At 35.7% G+C, this 21,206-nt stretch overlaps 1 protein-coding gene across 1 annotated transcript in view; it reads left to right on the top strand.

The window, feature by feature from the left end:
* Window positions 1-20,999, top strand: part of LOC124367480 (probable protein phosphatase CG10417) — a 32,687-nt gene extending 11,688 nt beyond the window's left edge. Inside the window, exons 3-8 of the mRNA XM_046824328.1 lie at window positions 4,046-4,291; window positions 6,396-6,843; window positions 7,971-8,109; window positions 9,676-9,910; window positions 11,288-11,508; window positions 18,983-20,999. Coding sequence (XP_046680284.1) covers window positions 4,046-4,291; window positions 6,396-6,843; window positions 7,971-8,109; window positions 9,676-9,910; window positions 11,288-11,508; window positions 18,983-19,177 — 1,484 coding nt within the window. The 3' untranslated portion in view covers window positions 19,178-20,999. The remainder of the gene's footprint in view (window positions 1-4,045; window positions 4,292-6,395; window positions 6,844-7,970; window positions 8,110-9,675; window positions 9,911-11,287; window positions 11,509-18,982) is intronic.
* Window positions 21,000-21,206: the final 207 nt, after the last annotated feature.

Below are 21,206 nucleotides of genomic sequence, written 5' to 3' on the forward strand. Positions count from 1 at the left end.
TGTCATCCCCAGGGATGCTATTGGGCCACCCGTGCCTTACATAACCAATAACTTTGCATAAAATTGGATCTTTTAGCGTTTCTACTTGTACATTTTCAAAAGTTAAGGGCACAGAGCTTTCCAAAAGACAATGCAAATAACTGCCCTTCCAGTGGTCATCGTCGCTCACTTCCGGCTCTTTCATTGTCAGTGGTAGCCTGCTGAACGCGTCGGCATTACCGTGATCAGCTGATTTTATATATTCTATATTAAACTTGTACCCTGACAAAAATAAAACTATAGCGCTGCAATCGGCTGGGGCTAAACACTGACAAACCCTTATGAGGACCAAATATTGATAGAAGCGGTTTGTGGTCCGTACATAAAGTAAATTCCCTACCATACAGATATTGGTTAAATTTCTTCACGCCCCAGACAATTGCTAAAGCCTCTCGATCGATCTGGGAGTAGTTCTTTTCAGCATTAGTTAGCGGTTCTAGACTGGTATGCTAATGGTTTTTCAATACCTTCTGGTGTGACAAACACTCAGGACCGCACCCAGTCCAAAAAGAACTCGCGTTCTACCGCCAGCTTCAACGGAAGTTTTGCTGTCATAGTGCGCTAAAATAGTCTCACTACTTAGCAGTTCTTTTACTCTATCAAATGCCTGAACACATTGCCTGTTGAAATCAAATGGAACGTCTTTCTTTAAATAAATTGTACAATGGGCTTAAAATGCTTGACAAATTTGGAAGAAATTTAGAATAATAGTTAATTAGCCCAATTAGCGATTTAATTTCTGTGACATTCTTTGGGATAGGTGCGTTCTTGATTGCTTCTACTTTCTTGGGATCGGTGTGCAAACCGTGTTTGTCAATGACAAACCCCAAATACTCTACTTGGTCAGCAAAGAAAGTACATTTACTCTTTTTGACAGTTAAGCCTTTCTCATTCAACCTCTTACACACTTCTCTTAACTTCTCATAATGAGCCTTATCATTTTCAGCGGTTATTAGAATATCATCTAAAAAATACTGCAATTTGATCTATACCCTGGAGAGTCTGCTCTATTTTCTTTTGAAAAAATAGCACTTGCTGACGTTATGCCAAAAGGAACACGGGAATAACAAAATAAACCTTTGTGTGTACTTATGGTACACAGTTTCTGAGACTCTGGATCTAACTCTAATTGGGTATATGCTTGACACAAATCGATCTTACTAAACTTCTCGCCCTTTTGCAGGTTTGCGAACAACTCATCTATTCTTGGTAACGGAAATTTTTCTACTTCTAAACAAGGGTTCAAGGTTACTTTAAAATCACTGCAAATCCTGACTGAACCACATTTCTTTAATACAGGAACTATGGGCGTACCCCAATCTGAGCTACTTACAGGTATTAACACTTTCTCATCTACTAGCCTAGCTAGTTCGTTTTCAACCTTGGCTTTCAGGGAAAAAGGTATTGGCCTAGGTTTGAAATATTTAGGAACCGTGTTTTCTTTTACTGTTAACTTTACAGGCTCGCCTTTAAAACAACCTATCTCGTCACTGAATACCTTAGAAATTCTTTGAACAACTTGTTCTTAAGTTCAAGACAACTATCGGCATCGGTTTTACTTATCTCAAATAACCTGTCATTATTTTTAAACGAAATTTCAACCCCTAAAGCACTTAACCATTCCTACCTCTAAGTGGATGAGCACCGGACTTGATGACATACAAGGTCCATTACTTTGTTTTACTTTGTTATAATTAACTTCAACTTTGATCTTGCCTACAGGTGTGATAGGTTGATCAGTATAAGAGCTGAGTGTCAACTTACTAGGTTCTAATTTACACATCTGGAAATGAGAATTGTAATATTCCTCACTGCAAACACTCACAGAAGCCCCTGTATCAACCTCAAACGTTAAGCTTTTTACCATTAACAATTAAATCAAGCTGAATTGGGTCTACCTTGACCCTGTCAGTCACCTTTTCATTCATTCTAAATAAATTGGCTACATCCTCCACAAATTGCTCAGTGTCCCCTGACACCTGTTTACTGTCATCAACACCTTCTAGGTAGTTATGTTTGCGATAATTTTTGGAATTCCCAGTGCTTTTACTATCTCTAAAATTAGTCTTATCTCTATTTACAATTTGTACCTTGCCGACCAGCTAACTTAGAACGACACACTTTTGCTATGTGGTTTTGTTTACCACAGAAATGACACATCACACCTAATAACCTGCACTGTGAACGGAAATGCCCTGTGAGGCCACAACATAAACATTGCGCACTGCCACTGCCACCTGGCGGAGATCGCCGCTGCCATCCAGAAGGCCCTGGTGACGTGCCGCCGCTGACCTTGGTTGTTCCCCCTGCTCCCTTCCAGGCCGCTCCAGCGTTGTCGCTCCGTGCTGTCTGGGAATGCGGTGCGCCATTTCCGAATCTCCCCCTCCTGGCCACCACGCTGCTCAACTGATGGTTCCGCTAGGGTCTTCCAACTGATAGAGCTGCCGCCGATTTTTCTGCTTGCTCTATTGAAAGCACTATTTTGGTCGCTTGCTCGAACGTTAACGAGGCTTCCGATAAAAGTTTTTGTTTGGCACTTTCACTTCTGATGCCACTCACCAGTCTGTCTCTCAAGTAATCATTTAGCGACGCTGCCAAAGTCACAATGGGTTGTCATTTTTTTTAGATTTGCAATATACTCGGCAAACCGACTCGCCTTCCAACTTGTACTCGCTTACTAAAACGATATCGCTCCGCGATGAAGCTAGGTGTCGGGAATAAATGTTTTTGCACAAGTTGCACCAGTTCATTAAATGTCTTTTCCGACGGTTTATTAGGAGTGCACAGGTCTCTCAACAAAACTATACGTTTTTACTCCTATCACAGTTAAAAGCGTACTGACCTTTTTACCCGCGTCAATGCTATTACAGTCCACAAACAGCTCAAAAAACGTTCGATGTATGACGCCCAGGTTTCAAACTGACCCGTCATATTCCCCGATAACGCCTATTTGCGCCATTATATTAGTTACAGAAACGGTAAGTTCGTCTAATTGTACTTGCCACATCAACTAGTAGCTAAAATAATTTTGTTGCACACTACACTTCCTCCCACACTAATTGGTTTGAAACTAAAGAAAATTCGTACTGTTAATCTTCGTGATGTTCACTCGCCATTTTGTGATGTTCACTCGATCAAAACTGTCCTCGTGTTGTTCGCGCACGTGGTGTTCACTGTTGATGTCCAGCGGCGATGTACACTCGGAATTTCGCACTAATACTAATTTCCACAAATCCTCGTCGCCATTGTGATGTTCGTGGCCGGTGGTAATGAAACTGGGTAATTAAAATTACACCAATTCAGGAAAACTATTGTACTACATCTTGGTCGGGAGGACGCGGGTTTCACGGACCGTGGGTAAAACTGGACTGGGCAGAAACACTCGCTGCTGGAACGGTAAGGAACGTTGGCGGGGGAGAAGTGGCGTGACCTCAGTAGCCAATAGGATTTATTTAAACAGTATGGTCTCATATTACGTCACATACATATAACCGCCAACGGCCAGATCGATAATCAACATTCCTATCTTAACAAATACATTTTAGATAGCTGACTATTTATATTAGATTCAGATATGACACCACACCTACTTTACAAAAATTTGATTTACATATTTTTGTTAACAATATACGTAGGCCTATGTATAAGAGTTAAATTTCCCAAATGTATGTTTATCTTTACATTAGAAAAATTTACATTAGTTGTATTTTTCTTGACAAAACATTAAAATTTTGCTTTTAATGACATTGTCACCTATGTATGTTTTACGACAAAAAGAATTGTTATTATTGACATGTAATGAAACTTTTAGAAACTTCATAGAAAACCTTAGATAAGTGTTTTTTATGAACATAAACATATCACACTGTAAAATTTCGACACGTTGTTTTCAAATAAATTTTTCTATTACAAATACGTAGATGAATACATAGTAAATTTATAAATGTGTAGAGCTTTTATGTTGCGCATGTATACCAGAAATTATTTATATCTCCTGGTGTTCCAGAGGCTGGATCTGGCTCCGAGGATGAGGAGGAAACAGTAGATGGGTTAATGCAGGAGGCACACATGCCACTGGAACAGGTGATGGCTAGGTACAAAGGTGCCGGACCACTGTGTCGGCTGCTGAAGGGGGAAGGGAAGCCGCCAGTGTCACCCATGTTGAGAGGTCGCCGCTCCTCCTCCGGGAGTGCAAGTGGAAGTGGAGACGGACCTTCGGGCTCAGGCGCAGGCACCAGTCGCTCCTCCTCAGGTCAGTTGACCTCAAACTTAAACCTTTGGATCCCACAGTAATTTCCAAAAATCTTATGCTTAACCCTGCAACTGGCTTTAAGCAATTATGGACACATTAACTACAGTTTCAAAATGGCACTAAGCTATTTTCGACGTATTCTATTTAGTAATATGATCTCTCATAGCAAGTCTATTTTTACTTTGTTTGAAGGAAAACATACGTATATTTAAAGATAAAGATCAAAGGTTTCACATTATATCATAAAAGGTTCTATAGTTACGTTATGTCTTTCATTAGAAAATTCTAAACTTGGATGTTCACATTTCCGATTGCCATTTGTTTGCATAATTTCCGAACACGCTAAAATTGCTGTATGTTTGTCAAAATTCCCTATCGTGAGTTTACGTTCTTCACGATCGTAAGTGTTGTCATTGAAAACAGTGTATTCTTGGCTTTCAGAAATATCTTTTAACCTGTTGACGAGTGCAGCAAAACATACCCAAATGAGTGCGCATGGCATTTGCTGTTTGGTCCCATATGAGGGAGTACGGCATTTTCCGTTGCAGACTAATGACTGTCAGTTCGTTCTCACTGACTTACTGTGCTAGCGGAGATTTTTGGAACTTTTCAGTTGTTCCTAATAGTGTCGATGTACAGTGTTGCTAGTCCTGTATTGTGGTGGAACCTGGTGATAACTTTTAAAACTATTTTACGGAGGCGGGACACAAGACCCGCTACGCCTCCAAGGTCGCCATTTTATAAGGCCACTCCCCCAGAATGACACAAAGAAGCGTAAACTACTCAGGCAGTGCTATGTGTACAAACACACCACTCGAACTGGACAAAGAAGAAAAGAAACCAGCTATGAATGTTCAACATGTGAGGTCGCCCTTTGTATGTATCCTTGTTTTGAGCAGTGTCACACACTAGCAAAGTTTGAAAACGAGATTATTGCTTTTAACAGTCTGCAATGTATTTTTATATACATTTAAACTATAATAAACAAGTTTATTAACATTTAATAGTTTTTTTTTTATTTTACTCCCTAAAAGTCTGTCACTGGTCAATGAGGCACTCAGTATGGACTGTCATAGCGGCACGGCAAATGCCGTGCGCACTCGTCAACAGGTTAAATAGCCAGTAGGAAAATAAGTGTTTAAAAAGCTCGTGTTTTGTGAAATCCCAAAATGCCTAATGCGTCAAAAATAGCTTCATTAAATTTTATTATTTTTGTTACTTTATCGTTGTCTGAAAATAGTGAAAATTATATCAAAACAAAGAACTGCTATAAGCAACAATATCGTCAACGAAGACTATGAACTAGTATTTTATTTTTGTTCTGTTGCACAATCACCGACTCAGCCGGTACAGAAGAATGCATTGTTGGCTAGCCAAAAAATAGATAGTTATTTTTGTAGTCTACATTGATGTTTAAATTGTACACTATTTGTGTAATTTGATAAAATGAAGTGACGAATACATTTATTTTTATTAAATTTATGTAATACAAACCATTTTATTTTAATTCTTTAAATTTGAAGGCACAGCAAATGTGCACACCAACAATGATACTAAAACTCTTGCATAGTGTGTCCGGAAATTATTGCTGTTTTTGTGTGCTGTTACTTAGTAGCCACAGAGCACCCCTCCTATTTGGGTTTTAAGTTGTTTGAACATCAGGATCATTGTCTCCTCACATTCCTGTTTAATGCCTGTGTTATGGAACTTGATGAAATCATCACTTAAGTTACGTTATGTGGAGAAGTTTTAAACTGAACAAAAAAAAACTGTAGTGGAGACTTGATATGTGTAACCTTGACATTAATATGCTTATCGCTTTATCAATTAACAGAATACATTAATAACATTGAAATTATGACTGGCAGCACTTAATTCACTTAATTTCACTAACACCTTAAGTCTTTGTAATAACTAATTTCAGTTGTATTACTGTAATATTAGAGATTACATCAAATTACCAACTAATATTATAGTAAATTACCAGAGAATCAGATAATAGTATAAAATATAATCCAGTTGGGTTTAACTTTTTTATGGATAAGTAGTCAATAATCCTTAAATATAGATTCAGTATAGAAATTGATCATTTTGCATGTTTCAGTGACAGAGGATGCGGAAGTGAGCAGTTCCTCTAGTAGCCACGCGGAGGGTGCTGCAGTTGTGTGTAATGGAGAGGCTGTTCACATGAACGGAGAGGTAGGGGAGGAAGAGAGTGATGCAGAGAAGAAAGGCAGTGAGGCTGAGGTGGACAGCAGTGATAACAAGGAAGTGAAAGAGGAGAAAGTGTTGGACAAGGTTGAGAAGTGTGCAGATGAAGGTGAGAAGAAAGTGGAAAGGACAGAAGCGGACAGTTCAGGGCAGAATAATGGTGAGATCCATAGTGGTGTGAGCAGCTCTTCGGAGACAGAGGCAGGTAATGATGGTATCTCCAGTAGTAGCCCGTCCAAGAAGAAGAAGCGGATTTCCTCTGCAGAGATGTACCAGAAGTTGATGATGGAAGACTCTGATTCTGAAGAGGAGGATGAGACTTTCACTGCAGATGCTGAAAGGTAGCTTACTTTATAAAGTCAACCTCAACATCACAGTAAATTAAATACAGAGTGATTTCTTAATTCAATAAAATGAAAAATAGAATTAAAACAAATAGTGTATCAAAGCTGTTGATCTGAAGCTTAGGTGTTAGAAATAGGAGGGTGTGGATGAGTAGTAGAGATACTTAATTTTTAAATCTTGAATCCGATAACTGTGTAGAAACACTTTTCAGAAAATTCCTGAACAGAGGTATATCTCATTGCTTTGTATAAATGAAAGTAGGGGTTTTAATATAACAAAAATACAACAGCATCAGTCCTCTCCATATTAACAAAATAACTGTGTAGAACACTTTTCAGAAAATTCCTGAACAGAGGTATATCTCATTGCTTTGTATAAATGAAAGTAGGGGTTTTAGTATAACAAAATACAACAGCATCAGTCCTCTCCATATTAACAAAATAACTGTGTAGAACACTTTTCAGAAAATTCCTGAACAGAGGTATATCTCATTGCTTTGTATAAATGAAAGTAGGGGTTTTAGTATAACAAAATACAACAGCGTCCTCTCCATATTAACAAGGGCTTCACTATTAAATGTTACTCGCTAACGTAGTCACTTTTCTTATTGTTAAAAATTTTCTTGTTGAACTAGTCTGAAGTGTTTGTTGCTACAACACAATCATCAGGTGAATTCACTATTGTATTTCACCAACAGCTGTTGTTTTAACACATTAACACTTTTAAATACTTGACTAATACTAAAACATGAACTAAAATCGATTTGGCTGTTAATAATAATTTTAAAAAAAGTCCAAAATATTTCAGTGAAATATTAATGAAGATATTGTTGAACCTACAGGTAGATTGATGGTAATTTTGTCATCAAGTTGTCTGCATTATTGATGAGTATTCAATGTCATTATTAATGACATTGAACAGTCTGCTTTACCAGGAAAAGCAATACCACTAAATTTAGGTTTTATAATCATGCTTTTTTAAGAGAAACAAAAAGAGCGTAATTTTTCGATATAGAAAAACTGTATTTGAGTGCTCATCATATGCTTTATATAACATCTGTTGGTTAGAAAAATATGTTTGAAGTATATTTTTAAAGAAGATTTTGTTCTTCTGTTTGTCAAAGTGAGGATGGGTCAAGTGATGAAGCTGCAGAGGGTGCTGAGGAGAAAGAAGGAGAAGATGATGAAGAGTCCTCCGTAGATGATGAAGAAGAGGAGGATGATGATGATGTGGAGTATCCAGGAATGGATGTAAAAGAGGAGGTAAATCAGAAATATATTTTTAAGGGAGTTATGAATAGTTTAGTTACTACAGTTCCAAGGATGGATGTGTAGTTTTAGTTATATCACAAAAAAAATAGTTTACAATTTCTTTACAGTACTAAAGCAGTGCATTAATTTAAATCCTCTTCTGTCAGTCAATTGAATTTATTAGAATTTATGGTATGGTTCTATTTTGGAACCTAAATTTAAATGTGAATGTCATATTTTTTGTTTTGAACAATGTACAGTAACTCCCATAATATGTACATAATAATAGAAATGGTACTGGTTTTTTATACTTTTCAATTAAATTGTAACTTAGACATTTATAACTCGAAAACGGGTGATTTGAATTAGACCAAATGTTTATACAAAATAAGTACAATAATTGTACCGTTTTTGAGTGTGTAATTTTAGAATTAACGAAAATAGTTATTATTAAATTACAATCCTAAAATTTGTTTATAACTGGGCCATTAAACAAATTCGGAATTGGTCGTGTTATAGAGCTCTTAGTTATTATCTTGGTCGTGTTAGTTTTGTAAACCAGTATTTCAAAGGTTTAATTTTTACAGATTTAATTCAGCACATTTTGTTAAAAGATCGTGGTCCGTGCCTGCTCGTTCAACACACAAAATGCCAGACTGATGAGTGTAGTGTTTCCACGATTGTCTGTTTTATGAGAAGACGATAGTAATAGATCAAGATATGGTTGTTCTTAGCAGAAAATCCTAGTTGTACAATTTTCATGAGAGAATATTTTGCTCAGAAAATTAGTCATACTCTAAATGATTTTGTGATGCAAATTAATAATCTTAGGGCATGCCTTAAGGTAAAATATCCTCTCACAGCTGTCGTGTCCACTTCAATATCTTGACATTTGCGGTTAGTGCTGGTGCTCTGGACATCCATGAGGTTGCTCAGATTTAAGCGATATATCGGTTTTTGCTGTGTCCCATGTTGGTTCAATTGGAATCTATTAATCAGCCAGAAATGAACTCTCCTGGGAAAAAGATATGGTGTTAGTTAACAATAAGCCAATACCAATCATATATGGCAAATTAAAGGAAGCATGACTCACTGCCCTTGGCAGTCTGGTGGATTGTCCTTTCAAACAAGCAGGAGCTGAACACTCTATTTTAACTTAATCTGCTCAATTCAATCTGCTTTACATACCTAAAAACAGTTCCATTACTATGCCTAGTTTGTGTAAAATTAGTTGTTAACAAGCAAGGAAGATGAATTGTTTGTTAGCAAGCAATGAAAGTATGGATTTTCAGTTAGTTAAATTGTTAGATGAATAATTTCAAGTTAGTGGTAAACTCAGTTGTAAAAATGTTATCAGCTTCTTCTTAGAGTAACATAAAATGATTGTCTCACCTACATTACTATGTCGTGAAACACTATTGTGGTGACAATCATTAAAAGTTTCAGTTCAATTCAGTATGTTTATAATATTATTAGTTCTATATGTTTGTTTTTGTGTTACTATCAGGGGCACAATTGTGATATTATCTTGGAAATTTTACATGACTCAATGAAACAAATGTGTTATGTTTTCTCTAGCCTGGCTCAGACAGCGGGTGCACAGCAGTTGTAGCGTTATTGGTCGGCTCAGATCTGTGGGTTGCGAACGCTGGTGACTCCCGGTGCGTGGTGTCTCGTGATGGCAAGGCACTGGAGATGTCCGTGGACCACAAGCCTGAGGATGAGCCAGAGAGGGTGAGGATAGAAGCAGCTGGTGGCAAAGTCACCTGTGACGGACGAGTCAATGGCGGACTCAACCTGTCTCGTGCTATTGGTTAGTAAACATTTCTTCACATATTCCTTTAAGTTATCATTATCCTACTTCAATAAAATTCCAACAGTGAGCTAGGATTTACTTTAACTAACTATTGCTACAACTAACTGTTGTCATTGGTGAAACGCTGAGATGCAAGCCACTGCTTCATGTTCAAGAGCAAGTGAAAGTCAGTAGGAGCCAAGCTTAAGCTGTACAGGGATGATCTAAAACGTCCTATTTGAACTTTGTCAAAAGTTCATTTGTTCTTCTAGCTATGTGAGAGATAGTGTTGGCATGCACAAACAAAATTCAACGTTATAGAAAGCTACGACGCTTGTTTTGGATTGCTCTTCTTAGTTTTTTAAGAGTTTTAGTAGACTCCAGACGTTATGGTCGTAAAATCGTATAAGATACCCTTAGTATTCCAAAAAACTGTAACCATGACTTTCTTCGCTGACAAAGTTTGAGGAGCTTTTTGGCTTGCTTGAAAAGCAGTGTGTCCCCATTGTATTTACTTATTTTGTCTCAGGATTCATGTAGGCAACCCAAGTCTCATCACCATAACATCCTGTCCCAAAAGTTCTCCTTCAAAGTCATACCGAAAAAAGAAATTTATAGCAGAACTCATTCTTTTTGTTTTGTGGTTGCTGGTAAGCAATTTTAGCATCCAAGAGCAGAAAACAGGTAGCCTAGTTTATCTGTCCCAGTTTAATACAAAGGTGATAATTCTCACAAACTGTTTCATTCACTTTGTTCAGTAGGTTATAACTGTCAAGTAAATGCCTACTGCTCCTTTTTCACTGTGCATGTTTGTTCTACTTTTTTTTAAATCACACCCATTCACAGACTACACCTTTACTCATAATGTTTGGACCACAAACCATACATTATTCACAATGGATTTCGGCTGCTGCATGATTTTTTGCGTAGAGATCTCAGTACCATGCACTTTTACTTGGCTTGATTTTCTATTAGCACTCATGTTTCCAAGTTGTAACTGGATAACACTTGAACATATGATGCTCTGCCTTGCCTAGTTAAAAGCGTACTGAACCAGTATACACACTAAAGTCTACATGACGGCACTACCTCCACTACTGTGTGCTTAAATGGAAGTTACTTTTGGGTAACCCTCGTACAAAGACAGAGGTTTGACTGCTAGAAATGTGTAGATGTGGGTGGTATTTTGGTATTGATGACATTGTTGCTGAGTTCTACGAAAGCCCAATTTTATTGGTCATTAGTATTTTTCATAGATTTTGCATCAGTGGTTGTCGCTTCTCTAGCAATAAAGTAGAATTGCTAGAATAAAATTTCCTTATCTTGAGTTTGTCTTGAAATCAGAGATGATTTGTTTGTACGTTAGCTAATGTTCTTTTTATGACTGTTGTACAGGAGACCACTCGTACAAGCAGGTGAAGTTGTTGCCACCCAGTCAGCAGATGATCACAGCGCTCCCTGACATACAGAGGCTAACATTGGATCCTAGCAGGGACGAGTTTATGGTGTTGGCCTGCGACGGCATCTGGAATTCCTTGAGCAGTCAGGAGGTGGTGGACTTTGTCCGGACCAAGTTGGAACAAAACACCGAGAAACTGTCGCAGATCTGTGAGGAGGTAAGTGAAACCAAAATCCTTGTTATTTGCAGAAAAGCAAACATGTAAATAATTGATACGCTGTAATAACATTGATGACCAAATACTACACAATAATTAGATTAGAAGTATATAAAGATAGAAAATTTTCAGATTTGATAGGCACCTAAGTAATCTTACCTGTGTTTTTGTACTTCATATATACATATGGACAAATATGTTAAAAAAGTGTTGAAATTAAATATTTAATAATGTGCAAATGGTAGTGATCGTGTAGCGTAGTTTGGAGGCAGTTGTACCCTTAAAAAATGAGCCAAAAACAGTCTTTTGCATACATAAATAAAGTTGTTGTATTTTAAGCAATAATGTATAATTATATACAAAATTGTAGTTTTCTATAAGATTATTCTTTTGAATTCTGATAACTTCATTGTGTTGATTACAATAATCCGTTATAGATACTGCATGGTAAGTATATCAAATTCATTGTATCACCCAGACATTTAATTGTATCATCTAGCAGACAAGTAGAAATTACTTGTATTTTTGTCCACATAACATAGCTATGGTGGGTAGGGCTGATATGTAGTAAAAAGTTGTTTATGTAATTAATGTACCTTATTGATTATATTAAATTAAAAAAAATTGTTGCCATAGATCTTTTACAAGAAATAGGCATTGTCAGTTAATTAAAGGGTACAATTATTCTACTAAGTAATTTGACAATTAAACGTTACTTAAACTTTAAAAAAAACTAAATATAAAACAGTTTACAAGAATGCGTCACTTAATTGGAATAAATTTAATAGAATTCAAAGACAATCAAAGTATTGTCTTCTAGATATTCATTTATAGAGTAATAAGGGTGATTAATTAACTAGTCAAGTGTATTTTGTTTAAAATTATCATATATATTATTTGTGAGCGTTATCAGGAAGTTTTTTTTAATGAATTTGGATGTATTTATTTTGAAAGAAGTCTTAATTTTAGCCTGGTGGTGTTCTGGAATTTCAAGCTCAGTTTTATATCTGGTTTTACATGAGTGTATATCCTGTCTGGTAAAAAATGAGTATATATTTTGAATATTATATGAGTATTATATTTTCTTATTAAATGCATAAATTAATAAGTATTTTAACCCTTCAACGCGTTATTTTTTTTTCATGGTCATACCCCCTCCTGCGTTGATTTTTCTGGTGGATTTTTAGAGATTTTGTGTTTTATAAATAATATAAGTAAATTACCCAAGTTTATAATTATTTTTATTATACTTCTATGTTTTTTAGTGTTTAAAATTAGCCAAATTAAACAAAATTAACCTAATTTAGATTAGTTTATTAAGTTTACAATGATTCAAACTGAATAACTTACATTAGAAGTCTGATTTTGTGTGGTAGTTTTTTAAAACATTCTCCAACACAAAGTCCTGCTTCACAATCAGGGCACCAAAACACAGTGTCTTTCCTCTGTCCATGCTTGTAACACACAACACATCTTTTTTGGGGTTTTGCTTTTCTTCCCAATAGCAGGTATTCTGTCGATGAAGTGACGTTCAGTAAGGCGCCTTAGTGGTGGTTCAGTTGAAGGTCTTCCAGAAGTTTTTCTTGGTACACCAACTTGAAACTTCTCTAGCAGTTCTTTTACTAATGTCAATCTAAAGTTTAAGTGCTCTGAATTGGGATTTGTTACTTTCCAGATTACATAGCAATTCAAAACATGACATTCAATAATCGCTTGAAAACCTTTATATAACCACTTTGTACCCCTTTTTCGTTCCATCAGATAGCTTTGCAGAAGTTGATCTCTCATGTCTACCCCACCCATGTTGTTATTATACTCAACTACACAAAGTGGTTTTAGTATTTCTTCATTTTGTTTGGTTTTGCATGGTACCATCTCTAATTTGTGGTAGGTTGTGAGATCATACTTACAACCCGCTTGTCACACCACTTTGTAATGGTAACACGATCTGAGTGCATTACACACAACTCTCCCTTAGACAGTTTCTGCTTTTTTATTTTCAGTTGGAACTGTTTTTCTGTTCAGTTCAGTCGGCAATGTTCCAACACAGTCTGTTTTTCTTTCTTTCAAAAATTTTGCTAGTTCTGGGTCATTGTAAAAGTTTATCCATCCATAATGTGTAGCCTTTGTCCAGTAATTTTTCAGCTAGGCATAGAACAATAGCTATGGTTTTTTTACAATTATTGGGGACAATAGGAGACTCCAAAACCATACCTGAGCCAGTATATAGCATAAGATTCCATGTATAGCCTGTTTTAGATTCACACAACTCATAGGTTTTGACCCCAAACTTGGCCGCTTTTTAGCGGGATGTACTGCTTGAACGATAAGCGTCCTTTTCCATAAAAGTAGGGATTCATCAATTGATATGTTTTGTGATGGTGTGTAGGCCTCTTGAAATTGTTTGTTCAGATGTGAGATTATTGGGGAAATTTTACTAATTCCCTTATTACCTGAATCACTAAAATGCAAAAACTTAGACAAAAGCTTAAAGCGGATCACAAGACATGACAGATGAAAATAAATTAGAGTCCAATATCGGGTTCTTAGAGTAGTATGACCTAATTGAAGGTTTCACTACAAGACTCATATTCATGTAGAGAGCAAGGAAAACATAAATTTCATTCATTTTTTGTGCAAGGGGTCCATTTCCATAACCTAGAATGTTGCCTAAAAAATCATGCCTTGTTTGGCCATTTCAGCATCAGCATATTTGTTGGTCTCCAATACAATATTGTCAACTAATTTGTCATCGAAAAAGAAAAGAAAAGTGTCCAAAATACTTACTGGGTTGATTTTTTGGACCAGAATCCACAACAAACTCCTCCCTTACAGGATTATAGTTGAACAAGTGTTTTCCCAAACCATTTCAGAACCAGAAGAAAAAACCAGGTAGCCTAGGCCTACATTTAGTTCTGCATCACCTCCTCCTCTTTCAACAACATTGAACTCATTTTGTACTACAATGTTTTCACCTAGCCTATTTTCAATATCATCATCACTATTTTGTCCAAAGTCTAATACTTCAAACTCAGCTTGAGCAAAGTCATTGTCATATCCATCGTCGTCGAAATCTTCATCTGATTCAAGGTTCAAAAGTCTGTCAATTTCACTGTCTCTTTCCACTAGGTGTCCTTCAAGATTACTCATTTTCAATTGATTTTTAAAACCATTTTACAAAAACGATAACAGTTTTAAAATAAATTCCCTAAAAGCTAGCTAACCTACAAACCATTCCCAACTCATGTTTATAAAACACAACAAATTGTTCCTGTCAAAACGGGATTACCTTCTTCAAAACAATATAGTTAGCTTGTAAAACTAATAATAAGCATAACTAATAATAAATAACTAAACAAAGGAACATAAAACACACAAAAATATGTCAGTAGAACATAACCATCACACTAACAATGACTGTAAACAACAACAAACGTAAGCCGACAAACGATCGGCTGCACGGCAATGACGTCGTCTTGAATGCAGCTGATTTCTCAGATATTTTTTCTAAAGATCGATTTTTTTCGAGATATCGACTCAATTAATCGAAAGTTTGAATCTTCTCCTTTCGATTGGTATACATATTTTTCATATAAAACATTCGATAGTTGCCTGTTACAGCTACAAAAATAAACCGACTACTCCATGACGTACTCAGTACGGCAAAACGCGATCTCAAGTGAAAGTGTCATGACGTACCTAGTACGGCAAAAACGCGTTGAAGGGTTAATGAAGTGAAGTTGACAAATAGAACTTAATTCTATCCGTCCAATGGGAAACTGAAGAAAATTTGAAAAATCACTATAAAAATACAATCTCAGGGTGGCAACCTAACTGGGAATGAGCCAGGAATCTTCCTGTAAAGCGGAAAAAAAAAAACAATTTATCCGTCTCCAAGAACTTATAAAATAAAGCTCCTTGAATCAAGAACTGATTATCTTGAAACATCGTATTTTTTACACAATGTGGTTTGTGAAATTGTAAATGAATATTGACATATGTTCACAAGCTCCATCTGACGCCGTACTAAATCTCTAATCCAAAAATAAGTTTATTCGTGGATAGCTACTGATTGGCAGTACGCAAATTACTGATTGCTAAAATATTTTTGTACTTTCCGTATGAAAACATTTAGATAGATAACCAAAGTAACAAACTACTGTAGTTTAATTAACACATGATATTTTAGTTGTAATTAGTATTTTGTATATTTATTTTGAGTGCATCATTCAGAGACTTCTCTGTCTATTCGTGGACAAAAACGTTTAGCAGTACGCAAATTACCGATTGGTGAAATATGTGCTTGTAATCCTTTCTGTACAAAAAAACTATTTATAAACACATAGTAACAAAATAACGTGATTTATACGTGATAATATTTAAATCTACATTCATATTTCTGTCTATATTTATCAACGCCACCATGTCTGCTGGTTCTATGTGCTCACGTTAGCTGCTCAGCGGAAAACAGGTGATCGCTAATTTTGATTTTATCTTTACTTCATACTTTGCGTTGTACATAAATAGATTCCCAATAAATATAATTATATTCATACATTTTTACGTAAATAGAATATATTCTGGAAGCTCATTTTCTAATCTACCATTTCTATAATTTCAAGCGAGAAGGTAGAGGTTATGATTTGTAATTTTTATATATTCATTTCCCTGAATCTTTGCAATTTCCTTTAAAGTAGCTTGGTATTCTTTGGGTTTGCCCCTCCTCAAAATAAATAATTAAATAGAGTTCAGATGAAAGTATTTGGTTTACTTGCCGATTGTACTAAACCCACCCTGTGTACCATTGTCTCATACCAAAATTTCGGCCACCGCAAACCTCTGACCTGCAATGCTGGACTACAGTCTGCCCTGTGGTAGCGCTGTATTGATATTTATTTGTTATCTCTGTTTCTTTTGCGAATTGGACAAATGTATTTTCCAAACATAACAGAAAGGAAAGTTATTAGGTATACAATGTTATGTCGACACATTGAAAGACACAGAGATAAAAACTAAGGAGATTAAATTAGGTGATAGCCATAAATCGTTACCGAATTTCTCGCATATCGCTAGCCAAGAAATTTGCTAAAGCACCGCAGCTTCGTGGCATTTCCTGCAAATACAGCTGGTGAGGATAAACCGTCATCGTTGCACTCGGCGGCGTAAGGGTTAAGTACAGTATTACAATTGTTTATTTGGTTTGAAAATAGACTAGAGAATTGAAAATTTTCGGTCGGGGAAACCGTTTTGGGGAAGGGGTTTTGAGTGATCACACTTAATCTAAATTTTTTACTTATTGTGTGATACGGATTTGTTAAGTTGAATTGTTAGCTCTTCGACATGGTTTGACATTATGTGGATGCACCGACTTACTATCTCAATATATGGAATTTGACATGCATGTAACAACAAGTAGCACAGCCAATCGTCTACTTTGTGGCCAATTCTTGAATTATTCTGACTATGTGTATTATAGGATAATGTTGTAGAGAAAACTAGAAACTTATGACCATATTGTTTTTCATTCTTGTTGTTTTATTTTGCTTAACATCATTAATATCCAACAAGCTTCTGTCATTAGATTGCAGACATGGTGGCATGAATAAACAAAGCAGTGATGTGAATTTTGAGTTAATATCCATTTCACCTTCCGTTTAGTGCAGCGTCACAGACTTGACTCCTGGAATATGGAGTCCATGTCTGTCTGAAGTACTTGAGCTTATCGTGTTTCGAATACTGAAAACATGGCAATACTAAGTGTACTGTAACGTTTCAGTCTTGCTAGATCTCTTCAGGCAGACATGGACTCTAGGATGTAGCAAAATTGACCTTTCTTTGTTGTCTGACAGTAATATATAAATTTAAGCATATTTTTAATAACAAAATTATACTATACGAGTTATGGCTATTAAATAACGGGACTGATATTGTAAAAAAATTTATTTTCATTTTAAACATAATTACTTATTATCACCTTCAATATACACCCCTTCTCTATCCCTGCAACGCTCCATGCGAATTTTCCATTGTTGGAAACAATGCTGAAAGTCTTCTTCTGTCAACTCTTTCAGGAGTCTTGCCGCTTTTTCTTGAACAGCTTCTACGGATTCAAATCTCGTACCTTTCAATGCAGATTTTACCTTAGGGAAAAGATAAAAGTCGCATGGTGCTAGGTCTGGCGAGTAAGGTGGATGTTCTAACACTGGGATGCTGTACTTGGTCAGGAACCGCTTGACAGATAACGCGGAATGAGCTGGCGCATTGTCTTGGTGCAAAATCCATGATTTGTCCTTCCACATTTCGGGTAGTTTTTTTCTTAATCTTTCACGTAGTTTATTAAGTACCTCAAGATAGTAATGTTGATTAATTGTTTGACCTTCAGGAACCCAGTGAAGGTACACAATCCCACGAATGTCGAAAAAAAACAATCATCATTGCTTTAAATTTTGACTTGCTCATTCTTGCTTTTTTGGCTCTCGGTGAAGTTGAGGTCTTCCAATGCATGGATTGGCGCTTCGTTTCCGGATCATAAGTAAAAAAAACCACGATTCATCACATGTTATTATTCTTTCCAATAAATTTGGGTCGTTTTCAATGGCATTAAAAGTGTCAGTACAAACATTTTTACGAGCAGCTTGTTGATCAATCGTAAGAATTTTTGGTACCATTTTTGCACACACATTTCGCATGTTCAAATTGTCATGTAAAATTTGCCGTACACATTCTTTATCAATGCCTACAGATTCAGCAACTGTACGAATGCTTAATCGTCGGTCAGACCGAATCAAATTAGCAACTTTTTCGACATTGTCTTCCGTTTTTGATGTTGAAGGACGACATGGCCGTGAATCATCTTCCACGTCTTGTCGACCATCTTGAAACGCTTAAACCATTCAAAAACACGAGTCCGCGAAAAACATTCACTGACATACACTTCTTTTAGTAAATTATAGGTTTCGGTAGCGGTTTTTCCAAGTTTAACGTGAAATTTAATAACAATTCGTTGCTCTATTATTACGCTAACCATTTTTCCGGCAAAACAAAATAACAACGCTTACATAAATGAAGGTTATGACACAACGATGTTGTTTACAGAAACGAGACTAACTGCATTCTGAAGAGGAAGTCTCAAACTACACAGCTGTTGGTCATAGTTGGTTGGCGCATGCGCACTCGTTCCACTGCAGCGTCAGTCCCGTTATTTAATAGCCATACCTTGTATTTATTGCAAGCTTCATTATGAGTAATAAATGACAAAAAACATAATCATGACAGCTGGCCAAATTTAGCTAAGATATTGAGGCTTTGTGTTCTTACACTAGCTTTATTAGAAAATGTCCCACTGTAGTGGTAGCAGAGCACGCTAAAAGAACGTATACAAGTGTTAAGTGAAGATAACTTTTTTGTAATTAGTAAAATAATAGCTTTAGATTTAACTGAACTTGTTCTCTCAATAATGACTGTGATGATACAGCTGTTCGACCACTGCCTGGCACCGAACACTCAAGGAGATGGGACAGGCTGTGACAACATGACCTGTGTCATCGTCCAGTTCAAGTCTCAGCCAGGCACAGGCAAGCGAGCGGCGGAGAGTGAGCCTGATGAAGCTAGCGAGCAGCCTAGCGCCAAGAAGAGCAAAATAGAGACAAGCGAGGCACAGGAGGCGTAAACCCCCTGATCTTCACACGCACCACCTATCTATCTTTAAGGTTGCATCGGCAAAATCCCAACTAAAATTCTGATCAGTAACAAAAAATTCCAAGAAATACTGTTAACATTTCCAAGTACAGTTTGATTTGTGCTCTTGCTCTTGCTGGCCATGGTAAGAAAGACATAATATTTTTATATTGGAGTTTTAGTAAAACGTTAAAAACACCATAATAACTGGAAGTTGTGTTATAGTATGGATGACTTCTACAAGGGTGTGAAATAGATCATTACTTAATGTTAAAATCAGTTTAAAAACCATGAAAACTTTGGTTTCAATTCAAATTTAATGTGTTTTACAAAATACATCGCTCTTTGGCGAATCTTGAATTGAATCTAGTGCCTTACATAATTTTTTATTCTTGTTACATTAATAAAAAATGTCTCACTACTATTGAGTTCTTATTGGCGCATTTTATGTGATTCATTGTGTTGAAACAATGATATAATATACATAATAATGATTTCGGAATTAAAGTTGGGACTTAGCCGTTCATGTTTTTATTAATATGTCAATGGGCGATTGTTGCCATTTCTGAAGTGGCAGTTGCCCGTGAAATGTCCACAAAAGTGACAAAAAGTTTGAACTAGTCAGTGCACAACTTGTGCCTTCTTTCTGTTGAAATTCTTATTATATAAGCATTTCATCAGTGTATAAATAATATAATTTGCACAGAATATGTCAGCTTCTGAAATTGCAATTAATTTTATCGTTGTACAAATATAGCTTTATAATTTCATTAATTTTACCTATACAATATTATTGTTTTTCCGAGTTCCTTAACTAACTGTTGTCATTTTACATTAATTAATTTAGTGAACAATATTATTTAGTATGTTTTATATGTTGAAATAATTATTGTCAAAGTCTTGATGCTCAATTCACAAATTGCTCTAATACAGTCTGTCATTCCAAACAAAATTAATAACCCTTTGAGAATTCTCTTGACAGAATAATTTCCAATTCAGCGTTTCACAGTTCAGTTATAAGTAATTTTCTAAACATATTTGTAATGGTAATGTTTTGTAAAGTTCTGTATCAGTGTAAAACAGAAATAGTGTACTGTTTATGTGTTGTTATAGTTGTAATTCTTTGTAGATATATTAAATATTTATAACGATTTGAGGTGTGCTTATTTCGGTCATTGATCAAACAATATTTTTGTTAGCATTCATTTAGCTTGTGGTTTTTGTCAAACAATTGAAAATTAAGATATAGCAATCCAAGGGACTGAACGGCAGTAGACAATAGACTTTTGTGGACATTTTCAAGAGGCCTTAAGGTATGCTACTTATTTGATCTGCATTTTACATGAACAGCACAAAATGTGTCCTGTGATAAGACTTGTGTCCGGTGTAGTCTATGTAAACTATGTTCCATTTGTACATATAATTAATTGTGTGTTTGTTGGACTTGACATAGAATAAGTGAAATTTTATATATATTTTATGTAATACGGAATGTAAGATTCCCTAAAGACGTACAAAGTAAAGTAACTAATATAAGAAGCCAGTTACAGCAGGTCCTTAATTAGTGTAATAATTTACATTTTTAATTTTTAAGACGTTTCCACACTTTTGGTGTTGAAAAAGTTGTTCTTGAGGTTCTGTCAAAGTTAACTTACCATTTTAATTTCAAGTTTACTTTAGTATTTATGTTAACTTAGTTGAATTCATTCCAATAAGAAACTATTCCTAAACAATGTTTCATTGACTGTTTGGTTTTCAATGAAAAATTTAACAGGCTGTAATATTTAAAAATTTAATAAAAATTTAGACATTTATGTTGAAGTAATTTTTATTTCCCTTGATATGTTTACTCGTTTAATAAATTTATCGCTTAGGTTTGGTATTTTCTCTTATGTATCAAATCCAGTTTTTTAAATCAGGACATCTGTGTTAAGTCGAACTAACTTACCATCTCAATTCTGCCTTCATTGTCTAAAATTGTAGGGGTTGTAATGTTTGAAAACCTAGTCAATGTTTTGTGA

The sequence above is a fragment of the Homalodisca vitripennis genome, chromosome 8 (genome assembly GCF_021130785.1).
Source record: "Homalodisca vitripennis isolate AUS2020 chromosome 8, UT_GWSS_2.1, whole genome shotgun sequence".
NCBI lineage: Eukaryota > Metazoa > Arthropoda > Insecta > Hemiptera > Cicadellidae > Homalodisca > Homalodisca vitripennis.